This window comes from Grammomys surdaster, unplaced genomic scaffold, assembly GCF_004785775.1.
Source record: "Grammomys surdaster isolate TR1022 unplaced genomic scaffold, NIH_TR_1.0 125574, whole genome shotgun sequence".
NCBI classification, from domain to species: domain Eukaryota; kingdom Metazoa; phylum Chordata; class Mammalia; order Rodentia; family Muridae; genus Grammomys; species Grammomys surdaster.
Window position 1 is genome coordinate 1,015,873 of NW_021620421.1, and position 14,389 is coordinate 1,030,261.

At 36.5% G+C, this 14,389-nt stretch overlaps 1 protein-coding gene across 2 annotated transcripts in view; it reads right to left on the reverse strand.

The window, feature by feature from the left end:
• The window catches only part of Top1 (DNA topoisomerase I), an 84,854-nt gene that overhangs the window by 21,757 nt on the left and 48,708 nt on the right, over positions 1-14,389 (reverse strand). The window contains exons 8-11 of one of the 2 annotated variants that reach the window (XM_028786747.1): positions 12,839-12,945; positions 6,425-6,540; positions 2,029-2,150; positions 883-1,005 (exon numbers count right to left, since the gene is read on the reverse strand). In XM_028786747.1, coding sequence (XP_028642580.1) covers positions 883-1,005; positions 2,029-2,150; positions 6,425-6,540; positions 12,839-12,945 — 468 coding nt within the window. Of the gene's footprint in view, positions 1-882; positions 1,006-2,028; positions 2,151-2,350; positions 2,415-6,424; positions 6,541-12,838; positions 12,946-14,389 lie in introns of those variants that run through there. The other variant, XM_028786748.1, reaches the window with a different exon arrangement.

The window sequence follows — 14,389 nt, forward strand, 5'->3', positions numbered from 1 at the left end:
GTATGTGGGAGTCTAGCCTCTTCATTCATTCTAACCATTCTCTTCTATCTTATACATGGTGATTTCTGGTGGGTTCTCTTGACATTTTCCTTTCTTGTTATTGTTTTAGCTTTTAGACAGGGCCTTGCTACCCAACTCTGGATCCTCCTGCCTTAGCTCTTCCCAGTTCTGGGATTACAAGAGTACAAAACCACAGCCCATAGATATATAAATTCTATGTAGTGATTCAATAACCAAGTCCTGCTCAACTTACTGGCCACAGGTGCACTTGTCAGGGGATTAAACAAGGCAACATTTATAAAAGCTTGTTGTTACTTGGACTAGTATTACAGCAGAAATCCAAAATGATCTTTATGTTTAAATACATTGGAACTGTAGAAATGACTCCTCAATTAGAGCAATTCCTAGCACCCATGCTGGGTAGTTTAAAACCACATGGAACAGTTCCAGATCAAAGGATATCTTCTGGTTTCCACACATATATGCATCCATGCGTATACAATTAAAATAAGAAACAGCCACAAAATAAATAATAGATCAAATTTTAGTGATTTGGAAAACAACAGATAAAATGAACTTAAAATAGAAAAAGTCTAATGCAATATATTTTGTTTGTTTTGTGGAGACATCATAGTTCTTGCTTCTATCACAGAATGGAAATTAATTTTTCTTAATCCTCTTGCATCAAGCCTAGATACTGAGATTACAAGCAACACAGATAGCTGCCAGTTAGTACAACTCATACATGTAATTAGACTTTACTGAGTAAATCTTTAACATAGAAAAATATAAAATTAAGGAATTCAATGTTGTATCACAAGAGCCAAAAAATTAGACAAAGAATCACTATCCAGGACTTTCTAGTTTAGTATTCTATCATACCAATTTTTCTTCCTTGCTCATCTGTTTCCGAGCTTCTGATTGCGCTTTGAAATACTGGCTCATCTGTGTAAAGTCACATTTGCTTAGGTTGGTAATTGTATTTTTTTCATCATTAGTCATTTCCTAGTTGAATGAAAAGGTAAAAAAAAAAAAAATTAAAATTAAATATATTAATAAGTCTTCCTATTTCTTCAAAATTAAACCTTTTCCCCCCTCTTTAATCAAAGGCATCTAGAACGGTAGCCAACCTCAGTGACCTTTTCTTCTGGGAAGAGGGGTTATTCCGTTATAAGATTTATTCTTTTAATATAAAAATATTTTTAGTGATTTATCATAGAGAAAAATTACTCTCATATTTTTGGCAATCTTTGACAAAAACACAAACTCACAAGCATATGAACAAACACCAATCCAAGAGACAAATATTAATCAATTACTTTAGCAATAAAGAGAAATACTTTCTTATACCCATGTAGAACTATTACTCCTGCTCTTATTAAATCTGACTTTAGAATGCCTTACACGGTAATTTTTTTTCTTTTTTTTTTTTTTTTTTTGGTTTTTTTGAGACAGGGTTTCTCTGTATAGTCCTGGCTGTCCTGGAACTCATTCTATATAGAGACTAGGCTGGCCTCAAACTCAGAAATCCACCTGCCTCTGCCTCCCAAGTGCTGGGACTAAAGGCGTGCACCACCACTGTCTGGCTACATGGTAAATTTTAATTCAGCCTTTATTCACAATTATTCAAATGGAGAATTATTCAAATAGTATTTTTTTATATAGGCTAACACAGTATAGGTAAGTAAGGCATCAAGGATCAAGACAGAATAGGTGGTCAGACTAACCCTGTGAAAAGGCATCAGAGGACAATCCCTGAAAAATCAATGTTTCCTTTGCTCAATTGGAATTGAGGTTTTCTGTTTAACCTAGTCTGATAAGCTCCTTCCTGCAATTACATGAAAGCTGAAACAGAGGATATATTCTTGTTGAACAAAAACCCCATTAAAATAGTAAGGGACAAAAGATATACATTAAACTATATCTTGTATTTTTTTAAACAAACAAGACATTAATAAATGGGCTACGCCTCCCAGTCAGCACTTTTGTAAACTATTAAGATGTGAATGAACAAATGGGCCACAATACCTTTCTCCAATCTTTAAAGAAATTTTTCCTGAATATTTCCTTAGTAGTATACTCATGGTCAAGCATTTTTGCAAAGAATGTAGCTACTTCTTCTGCTTTGGGACTCAGCTTCATAACTTTACCTGGAGGAATAAAATGGTTTCAAACAGTGAGGCACAATATTCACATTCTATGTGCACTGAATACTGGAGAGGTCATTAATGATGGCTTACCTTTCCAAAGTGTACAAAGGTCTGCTAACACACAGTTATAACAACAACAGAGTAACATACTGTTATATATCTACTTATAAAATTTCTCCTTCTCTTTAGTAGATATTTACCTGGGTCTTTTTTTGGAGACTATGCCAGTTAATTGTTCCCAGGTGCCTGCTCAGGACAGGGATGACCTGGGGAAGGCCCAGCCACTCTTCCTTTTCCTTTCAGCAAGCAGGGTCCTTTACACCTCTTCAATGGTTTTTAAAAATCAAATCCTCAGAAGGACTCCTGCCACTGCTAAGCTAAGCAGCCTCTGTTCAAGAAGGGGAGGAAAGGATAGGGGCAGGGAGTGGAAGAAAGGAATTGTGGGGAAAAGAAATAGGCATCTTTCTTCTTCAAAGTTACGTGGGTGGAATATGAATAAAAATATATATTCATAGCAGGCAAGCCCAGATTTCCCACATAAAAAGCCTAAATAAGACGTTCCTCTAGAACCTTGCTACTCAAGTAGTTCACAGACCAAAAGCATCACAAGCAAGTTTGTTATAAATACCAAGTTTTGGGCCTCAATCTTATACCTAGAATCAAAAACTGCATTGTGTGTATAAGTCTGTAACATTATGTGTGCAACAGTGCCTATGTAAGGTCAGAGCCTTAGGTGTCAGTCCTTGCCTTTCATCTTATTTTGAGATAAGGTCTCTTTACTCACTGCTATATATATCTAGGCTAGCTGACACAGACTCATCTAATTCTTGTCTCCACTTCCCATCTCACCATAGGAACATGCTACAATTACAGACAAATGTGCTACTTTGATGCAGTTCTAAGGAAACAACCTTAAGTCATCAGGTTGGTACAGCAAGTACTTTACCCACTGAGCCATCTTCCCAGCCAGAAGAAGCACTTTTGGAGCACTAGTGTACACAGAGTGAAATACAGGTACACATAAGAGTGCACCTGAAACACTGGGAACAGCACCAGGAATTCACTTCTTCAGGAAAGCCCAATCAGTCCACAGCACAAGGTGTGAGTGGATCTGAGCAGCATGTAAATATATGTAAAGACTGCTCTAAAAAACACGTGTTCACAAGAAAGCCACTAAACTGATTAATAAATCCTGGAGGTGATTTTGTGTTCCTTGGATAGATCGTTACTGGCAGTGAAAGAAAAGTACTTAAAAGCTTAATCTACCAAATGTTCAAAGAGAATATTGCATCCCTAGGGCCGATTTCTATCTTTTCTTGAAAAAACAACTTTTTGATATTATACAGGAACAATTTATGTCATGATAGCATTTAGCTGCATTCTAAATGAGATTAATATAATCTCACTACTTGCAATTATGTAACTACTAATAATAATTGCAAAGGACTCACATTTATTACAGAAATCTAAAACTTAACCTGAAGCCTACTCATTGTAAAATTGAGAGACATCTTATCTCATAATGGGTAGTACTGCTCAACCAGACTGTATGAAACATAGGGAATACCTCATAAAACTGAAACTTGTACTACAGGCAAATGATCAGCTTGGAAGACATAACTTAAAAGGCAAATAGGTGGTATAGCTCTTCCTCAGCCCATTTGAGATTCTGTGTTGGAAAAAGACTTTGAGTAAGATGTTTCCTGCTTCTCCCCATCCCTACTCAGGTCAGAACAGAGTTGTCAGCAAAACAGCAACATGAGTCAAATATAATGAAGGGGAATATAAAAATAAACAAACAAGCAAACAAACAAATAAACGGGGGAAAAAGACATGGTAGCACTAGCCTATAATTGCAGTATTCAGAAGAGAAAGGAGGACTGTGCATTTGAAGCTAGTCTAGGCTACAGAATCATCTCAAAACAAAACAAAATATAAAAACAGATAAATTTAAATGAATGTGTTCCCTGGTATGTTTCACATAAACTAAATACTCAATAGTGTTCTCATTTTGGGTGGGTACCTTTGGACTACACTGGATTTGTCCCACCTAGAAGCTACCTGATTTGTTTAAAATGGGCTGTGGAAGGATTAAGTAACAGCTCCTACAGCAGGAGTGGTGGAGGGTGTGTAGGTTCCCACCAACAGTAGTACTTGGTGGAAAAGGCTGAGCTCCTGGAAATGGAAAGAAACTGTTGAGTCAGAGTTGAAAGAGCAGGTCCCTAGCAGAGGCTACAATTCTATGCTTCAGCCATGTCCTATGCAGAGGTGGCTGGCAGGAAGTCCAGGGCAAGGCAGCAATGTCCTGCCTACCAGTACTTATCAGTTTGCACTCTTGACTTATTGTGAAGGAGTTTTATAATCAAAGGTAAGAAATCCCAGGAGGACCAACAGAAAAGAAACCTCAGCCAACAATAAACTCTTCCCAGGCCTTAGTTCCCTATACTGAAAGTATCAGAAACCCTACAATAAAAAAATCTACTTTGTAACATCATTACCTTGACTTTCACAGTGAGGCTTTTCCAGAGAGCTGCCTAAGGTTAGTGATCCCAGAACAGACTATAGAATACAGCAATTCTCTTTTTTAAGAACTTAGGCCTTTTCTCTTGAACAGGAAGTTTAAATTCAAGTATTGTGATAAGTCTCCAGGAATGACGAAGTGTGTAGGGTGGCTTACCCTTTCTGAATCAAACTGCTTAGCTAACCTAAACATTTGCCAGTCAGACCAAGTGTTTTATGCCATAGACTTCCTAAAAAGATTGAATCAGTAGTCTCTACCTGGGACTTGGGTGTCTGAATACAAGCATATTCAATAAACATGTTTTTCCTGACTTACAGAATGAGCCTTTTGGAAAAAACTAGTTGAACACCTCTTTTCCAAAATATGTGGAACCAAACGTGTTTAGATTTTCATTTTTTTCACCCCTAGATTTTGGAGAATGACTAAATGTGTGTGTTTGTGTGTAAAAATAAGGTATCAGGTTGGGTATGATTAATAAGGTAATCAGTGCTGGACATCTTTAATTCCAGCACTCAGGAGGCAGAGACAAGTGGACCTCTGATTTTAAAACTAGCTAAGACTACATAATGAGACCTTATCTCCAAAAAAAAAAAAAAAAGAGGGAAAGAGAAATAAAATATCTTAGGGATGAAACACAGGTCAAAAATCACTTGTTTCATATACAGATTTCAATTACTAGATGCTAACAAACCTATCTCATTCTAAACTCACAGGCATCTATGCTCCTAAAGCCATTGCTGGTGGTCAAAGAGAGATATACCAAATAGCTCTGAATGGTTGCTACTAGCTACTCCTCAGTAGCTTTGCTGTCCAGTGTTTCTCATTATTAGTAAATAACATTTATTTGATTCAGAAGCACCCAGTCCTACCTCTTATTTATTAAACAGGCCCAGATCTACTGGTGAATCTTAAATACATATAGGGTTTGAGAAACAACTCTAGCATCTCTAGAGAGAACTCTTGGAATAAAGGAGTCAGTTGGACATTACTACCTGATACACCATCAGTCGAAGGATTATGAGAAGTTACTCTCAAATCCCTCAACCCAAGGACAAAAACACATATGTGTACCTCTCAGACATTTTGGAAAGTTCCAAGAGGCGCAGGGAGGCCAGATAAGGTGGGATGTGCCTCAGGAGCAGACAGGTACATCTACTGAATTCAAGGACTGCTGATCTACATTATCAAGTTACAGGCCAGGCAGGGCTACACAGTTAGAAATGTCTCAAAAAAATAAAAATAAGAGAGCTGGGCAGAGCATTTCTTTAAAATTCACCTATTAAAGGCACAGTTGCACTAAATAAGAGTGGCATAGCTTATGATTCCTACCTATAGGCTGAATGCTGGCAGATAATCCCTTGATAATACTATTTCTAGTGATAAGCAGCTTATTGGCACACTGTAGTATCACTAAGTGCTACTATTTGAATGAGAACAACTCCACAGAACAAAATAGCTTCCTATTGAGTTCAGATAAAAACCTTCAGTGTGTAGGCTAGCTGTGAGCCATAGATAAATCTTTTTAAGACTGCAGATAAGACATTAACAGCCCCTTTTTTCATATTTTTCAAGCAGTAAAGGGGGCCTTACGAATAAAACACTTGAGATTCCTTTTCCCAAACCACACAGAGACAATAAAACAAAGTGAAGTAATTAGATAGGACTGTGCAATATAGGCAGTGTCCTCATTTTCTATCCTTGAATAGAAACAAACCTTTCTTAGCCAAAATTCAAACAACCTGAAATAACTCACCATCATAGTAAAACTTGACACCCTCTGGCAGAGGCTCATACGGTGGAGCAAAGACAGGCCCTTTATGTTCTAGGAATTTCCACTTGATGCCTTCTGGATACCGTTCTTCTTCCCACCTTTCAAGACAAGGCACAAGCTCATTAAGTGATCATCTTGCTTAATAAAAAGATCCTCACCTATTAAATGCCAAAATAATCAATTGGTGGTACTCATTCAAAGGCTGTGTCTCACTGAAAAAGGGAGCAATTTCAAGCAAGATGAAAGAATATGCTAAGTAAAAAAATTTCATCTCAACAGTCTCAGTTTAGAGATACTGAGTATTACAAGACCATCCATCACTCAAAAAGCCCAACAATAACTATGAAATATAATAACTGGGATAATTGTTCTACTTTGGTACTCTAATAATACACCACAGTGGTACATGTGAAGGAGGCATTGCTAAACTGATGGCATGCAGGTCAAAATTTAGGGGAAAGCAACCTTATCTGAAAGTACAAAGCATAGCCAGACAGGATGCTTTAGCTCCAGCATTCGGAAGTCAGAGGCCACCAGAAGGCTGAGTTCTAGGACAGCCAAGGCTACATAGTAAGACCTTGTCTCAAAAAACCAAATAAAACAAAAAACAAACAAGCAAACAAAACTAGTGCAAAAGGACTGAGAATAGTCTAACTGAGGTATACTAAGTTTAAGGCACTTCTGAAACACACGGAACTATCTAGTAGATACTTGGCAAAAATCTAAATAAACTGCAGAGTAAATAACTTTCTAAAACATTTTATTTAAGAAAAATTACGCATATAAAAACAATTAACTGCAGATATATACAAAGAACTACTAAAATTTATTACAGTTCTATTTTTACTGATCACTTCAAAGTTAGCTATGGATATGAAAGTTCAATAAATATTTCAGCAATTATCTTTATAATACTGATCTTGTACATAACTATAACACATTATCAGATCTAAAAACAAAACTATTTTGAGTGTCATTTTAGAATTTACTCATTATAAAATGCTCACCAATGAGATCCGGTATTTTACAGATACAGATCTACTGAAGGATTGGGCACTGCATTTGGATGTTTCTAATAGCCCCTTTACACTGATAAACAGATCTTACCATCCCCTCAGGGTTTGAAAAGAATCAGCCAGATAGAATCCATCTGATATATAGACTACTTTTAAATTTCTCAAACTCTATCTTTACTACTACTTCTAAACAAAAGGAATTTTATGGATTCCTGTTCTGGTTTGAGGTTGTTGTTGTTGTTGTCTTTTGAGACAGGGTTTCTCTATGTAACCCTGGCTGTCCAGGAAATAGCTCTGTAGACCAGGCTGGCCTTTAACTCAGAGATCTGCCTGCCTCTTCCTCCTGATTGCTAAATTGCTCTGACTTGTTCTGCTATTAATTCCATTAATTCCAAGTCCCATATTTTAAACATTCAGAATCATAGAGTTAAGAAATAAATGTATCCCTTCAAGCTATAACAATACTGTTATATAAAACTATAGTCAACATATATTGGCAAGTCATTTTTAACAAGAATTATGATCATTTTATTGTTAGAGATGACAGATTTTCAACACTCAAGTTTGCAAAGAATGACACTGGGCAAGTCCTTTATACTATATACAAAGTTAACTCAATATGAACCAGGAAATTAAATTCTAAATATAAAAGCTTAAGCTCAATTGGACATTAGGGGAAAATAAAGGGGAACAGCTTCATAACATTGAATTTGGCAGTGATTTCCTGGATACAATAAATGTAAAAATAACAGCAACAAAACCATATATAAGTTGGGATACATCAAAATTTTAAAAAATACCTATGGATCAAATGGAATAGTTAAGAAAGTTAAGAGGTAACTCACAATCAAAGAAAATAGCTGAAAGTTAAAAATCTTATAAAGGGTTAATATTATACGCAAAGACTTCCTTATTGGACATAATGGAATGAATTGGCGTCCCAAGTTACTAACTTGGGAGGCCAAGGAGAAAAAGAAAGAAAGAAAAAAAAAATCTTGACCCAGGAGCCCAAGGCCAGCCTGAGAAACAGCAGTAAGGACAAACAAAGGAAAGCTCAATATTGGTAGAGGTATCTTCCTGTTTTCTACAATGGATACAACATTCTCTCCAAGTATACAAAGATTCCAATTTCTCTATTTCTGCCCTGTCAACACTTCTTTTTGTTGCCATCTTAATGGATGTGTATCTCATTACAGCTTATTTATAATAAGATGACAAATTTTATGTAATTTTAAATATACATTTAAATTACATTATAAGTACTTAATATTTTCTTTTTTAAGTAAAGATTTTATAGTCTTAGAACTAGAGGGAACAATAAAGATTTTCTATAATCAACAATCCCTTTACAGAGAGGATGTTACTATATTAGCTGATGACAAAGGCCCAGATTCGGAAACAACCTAACCCTCAAATCTACTATTCTCCAAATCAGAGAAAACGTTTGCAAGCATGTGAAAGCATCTGCAAGGGACTCATCTGTTTTCATAGCCACAGCATAGATGTGGAGGGATTCACAATACCATGTTTCCCCTTATATTCTTCTCAACAACTCCATTGTTTTGAAATTAAGATTCCAAACTCTGTCTCACAATTCCTCCAAATTCAACATGGTTTTTCTTCAGGACAAATAACAACTTCCTTACCACTTAAACCAATTAAAAGATTCAATGAATCACTAAACACAAAGCTTCAGTTTAAACAGAAAAATGTAAAATACTCTCCACTATATTAGTACTATTGGAGTGACAGGTATTGCCATAAAAAAAATTGTAGTGTTGGCCTTCTAACACTCCAACACCAGCACCAATTAAGAAGGGTAGGCTTATAAATTCAAGTTAGGTAGATTTAAAAAAAAAAGTTTCCTTGGAAAGGGAGAAAGTTCAACAATCTAAAAATTAATATAAAGCAGAAAAGCAAGGTCTCCTGGTGTTAGGCAAGTATCTTACAATAGACTATAAAATTTAAGAATAAAGATTTGTAGATAAAAATCTAAAACCATAGATTTATGGAAGCTGTCTAGAATGAAGAATAGACTCTAATTTGGAGAAAATATCAGTAATCCTTATTCTTTAAGATTTCTTAATTATGTATGTATGTATGTATGTATGTATGTATGTATGTATGTATGTATTTACTTATTATGTAGGCATTATCATTGATAAGACCTATAGGTCCTGGTCTTTCAACACTAATTCCTTTACAATATTATATCCCTAACATTTTTTTTTTTTTTTTTTTTTTTTGGTTTTTCGAGACAGAGTTTCTCTGTGTAGCCCTGGCTGTCCTTGAACTCAGAAATCCACCTGCCTCTGCCTCCCAAGTGCTGGGATTAAAGGCATGTGCCACCACTGCCTGGCCCTAACTTCTTTTTTTAACACTTCTCTTTGCCAAAAGACTTGAAATTTCAACCCAACACTAGTGGTGAACTGGCCATTCTCCAAGTCTTTAGGTAAAGAATCATCTGTTTAGAACTATTCTTGGTTTTGGTTTTGTCTTGAAAGATGATTGGTTTGGGAACAAGATGATGTTTGCCCAGAAGAGGGCAGAGTTATAGAGGGTTATGAACTACCATATGGGAAGATAACTAAGCACAAGTCCTTTGCAGAATAGCAGGTGTTCTAGAACACAGATATCTCTTTGAGCTTACACATGCTTTTTTTAAATCTGAGTGAACTTGGTTCTATGAGGTCAGTTGAAAGAGTAAAAAAAAAACAAATAGAACTAAAAACCTATGCAGTTCTATAATAATAGGTAACAGTTAGGGTCACATGAATAGACCCTAAAGCATACTGCCACCACTTCCAATATTAACTTTCTGGAAAAAAAAAAACATATCAAGAAAAGCAACAGGGACCTGGACTATTTTCCCATTCCCATAATTATGAAATAGAGGAAGATAATCGGACTAAGTTTATTTCTTTAGTCAGGACAAACATTTGCAGACTTCGGAGCAGTTCTGATAAAGTGTGTTAACCTCTTTTACTTGGGATAGTAAAGGGAACTATAACAATAAGATACCTTCCATTAAAGTTTGCCAGCTAGGCTACTGTAGAACTCAGTGAGGACTTCTGCATGCAATAAGAAGCTGTCTATCCCTATATCCCTATTCTCCACTTCTAGCAGCTTACACTGCGTCAATGAACAGTGTTTAAGAAAACATAACAATGAGATTTGATAAAAGCATAGTTAATCTATAGCAAAACCTGTTCCTTTCCAAACCAACCATTCTTTTAAGGACTAACCAGTCCCCCTTTGAACTAAAATAAGAATTATAACAAAAGTTTTGATCTCTTAGACTTAATGTATGGTAACACTTGATAAGGATTTCAACCTCCCAAATAAAACTGAGACACTAAAGCCCTCAAAGACACCTGATTCTATACACAAAGGTTACACTAAGGTTCTGGGGCCCAGGAGTTTCTAGTGTTAGAGCAGTCTTTGGTTTTGGTTTCTACTTTGTGTGAAGGTGTATCTCTACTCTTTCAATTGTTAATTTGTAGCGACTAACTGCCAGCAGGATTCTGGTATTGCCACTTCTTTGGCCCATCATTATGCTTTTTTATTTTGTGAACGTCTGTCCTTCCTCACCTCCCTTAAGGCAATCTAGAATTGTATCAGAGGTCATCTTGCTGCTGATTGGTTGTAATAAAGAGCTGACAGCCAATAGCTGGGTAGGAAGGGGGGGGCACACGAAAACTCTGGGGAGAGAAAAGCAGATATGGAAGATTCCAAAGCGGATACAGAAGGGAACAGAGATATATGAGCTAGTCATGTGGTGGATCATAGGCAAGGTAGTCAGGTTAAGTTAGATGAACTAGCTGGGAGACTGCCCCAGCCAAAGGCCTAAACCTTAAACTTTATTAGAAGCCTCCTTGTTATTATTTATACTGTTGGTGGGTCCAAGAAAGTCCCTCTATATCCTAATAACAAGGAAATCCAGTTCACATTTCCTGAGCACCTAGGAGACAAATCCAAAAGACTCCAATTACTCACTTAAACATTCACATGATTCCCAATATTAACTCCTAATTTATTTAATCATTTATGTTAAAGAGTATTAAAAGCCTTTTATAAAAGCCTGTTATGTTGGCATATACCTTTAATCCCAGCACTGGCAAAGGCAACCTGGAATATAAAGCATGTCTCAAAATAAAAAGGAGGCGTGGAAAATTAAGGGTATAAAAGTTTTTCACTAGTCCTGGCTGTCCTGGAACTCACTCTGTAGACCAGGCTGGCCTCGTACTCAGAAATCTGCCTCCTAAGTGCTGGGATTAAAGGCGTGCGCCACCATTGCCCGGCCCCCTTGATAAATTTTTAACTGTTTACAGGTATGTTTTTGGGAAGGTATGGGGTTTACATGTGTGTAAACCCATGGTAGTGCATGTGCTTATGTACCCACACATGCATTTATGTGTGTATGCAAGGGATAGATGTCAAGTGCCTTTCTCATTGCTATCTACCTTATTTTTTTTTTTTTATAATAAACAGATTCTCTAATTGAACAGAGTTTTTGAATCTAGTTAGGCTGGCTGGCCAGCAAATTGCAGAAATCTGGCTGTCTCTGCCTCCTCAGCACAAGGATTACAGATGTGTCCTACTGTGCTCTGCTTTTTACACAGGTGCTGGGGATCTGAACTCAGGTCCTTATCCTTGTGCAGCAAGCAATTTACCAACGGGTTTGTTACTCCAGCCTGAAATTTTCAATTTTGACATGTCAAGTTAGTAAGGTCATTATGGTTCTGTTATATTTTGCTTCAAAAGATCCCTACTTTTTTACAATTATACAAGCATTCACCAAGATTTTCTTGTGGAGGTTTCCTTTGCTGTTGTTTTAACAAATTGGCAGTTTTATAGAAGGAACATGATTTATAGAAGGGAAAAAAAAGAACGCTTTATGCAGTAAATACATTTCTATCTAACGCCAATAATGAGTGAGCACTTCAAAAAGACATAGGAAAGTATGCTGTTAATTCTCAGAATAAAGATAGAATATATGATGAGATAGGTAGACTTAACCTGATTTAAACATTACATAGAGTATATATACACTGGTATATTATACTACTACTAGGTACAATTTGAATTGAATGAATGAATGAATGAATGAATGAACAAAAGAATGAACGCATTTTGAAGTCTCTTCTATATATAGGCTAATTCTACAGTCAATTCTATTCAATGAGAAGAAACTAGTTTTGAGATCCACTAGATTTAGAGCTAGTAAATTACTAGGATCTGAAAACTTATCTTTTCTTTTAGAGAGTCTGTAAGTACTTCTCCATCAAATGTCAGAAAATTAACCTTAATATTGCAATTCTTATTTAATTGGGCTGCACAATGAAAATGCTGACATCTTAACCCAGTGCTGAGATGTTACCATTTCCACTTCTGTTCCTCTTCCTTTTTCGGCTTCTTTTTCTTATTATCTGGCTCAGTGACTTTTTTATCTTTATCTTTATTCTTGGGCTTTTTAAGTTTGCCATCCTACAAAAAAAGACAGACAGAAAGCACTTAAGTTAGGACTAATTACACACCTAGAGGCTGTTTTTGGAAGCTGCTAGGAAGAAAAAATATGAACAAAAAATGCTGGAACTGGAGAAGATCTTATACTTAATTCCTCCTCACCATCAAAAGAGAAAAATTGACTGATATTTTACAACTGAGTCAATACTTCCCCCAATCTCTCTAGCAAACAATTATTCAGGAATACCATATGGAGAAAGCCTAGGGAACTGACAGTAATCCCAGGGTATTTTCCTCATTTACTTTAAAATGTGTTCATCTTTAATCTCTTCAAATCTACAAAGTATAGAAAAGACATGCAATAAAGATCTAGTATTTGATCTGAAAGGGAATTCTGTGACTCAGTTACTATTGCTTATATACACAAAGTACTCTCAACCAGGGACTGCTCACAGTGGCAAAATAAAAGAACATCAGTCAAGCATGATGGTGTACACCTGTTTATCTAGCACTAAGGAAGCTGTAACAGGACTGTCATGAGTTCAGCCTGGATACATAGTAAGAGCATGCCAAAACCAAACAAACAAAACAAAACCAGGCATAGTGGTAGCACACACCTTTAATCTCAATATTAGGGAGGCAGAGGCAAGTGGATCTCTTGAATTTGAGGCCAGCCTGATCTACAGAGTGCCAGGACATACACAGAGAAACCCTGTCTTTAAAAAACAAACAAACAAACAAACTTTACTGCTAGGTTAGGGAAGAGTCTTCAAGGATTCAGGTCCTGAGAGGCTAGCTATGCTCCACACTCAAACCCGTGTTCTAAGGAAATACTAAATGGACTCAACGGATTAAAACAAACAATAAATGAGAGGCAAGGTTGGAAGAGAGGTAGGACAGGAATTGGAAGGAAGGGAACAAGGGATAAAGTTTGCAGTTGAGAGTATCCTGTCTTTGTGTGTCTAAACAGCAGTGACTTAGTCACAGGAGTTTAAGGCCAGAACACGAAATAGGCTGGGGATAGCATAACCTTCAATCTTAGTATTCAGGAGACAGAGGAAGAGGGATCTTTATGACTTTGAGGTCAACTGTGGGTATGTATGTGTGTATGTATGAGACTCTAAAATAAACAAAAAAAGCTTCAAACCTAAGAGTAAAATTAACCATTAAAGGAAGACAAATCCAAAACACATATCCCAGTAAAAATGTGACTCAACAGGTAAAGAGCCAGACTCAACAGAATCTAATTTCTTCTGAAGAATTCCTTAACTTTGATCTACATTTTCAGCATCACATGAGGCTTTACTTGGTATGTTTTTTTTTTTTTTTTTTTTTTTTTTTTGTTTTTGTTTTTTGGTTTTTCGAGACAGGGTTTCTCTGTATAGCCCTGGCTGTCCTGGAACTCACTCTGTAGACCAGGCTGGCCTCGAACTCAGAAATCCGACTGCCTCTGCCTCCCAAGTGC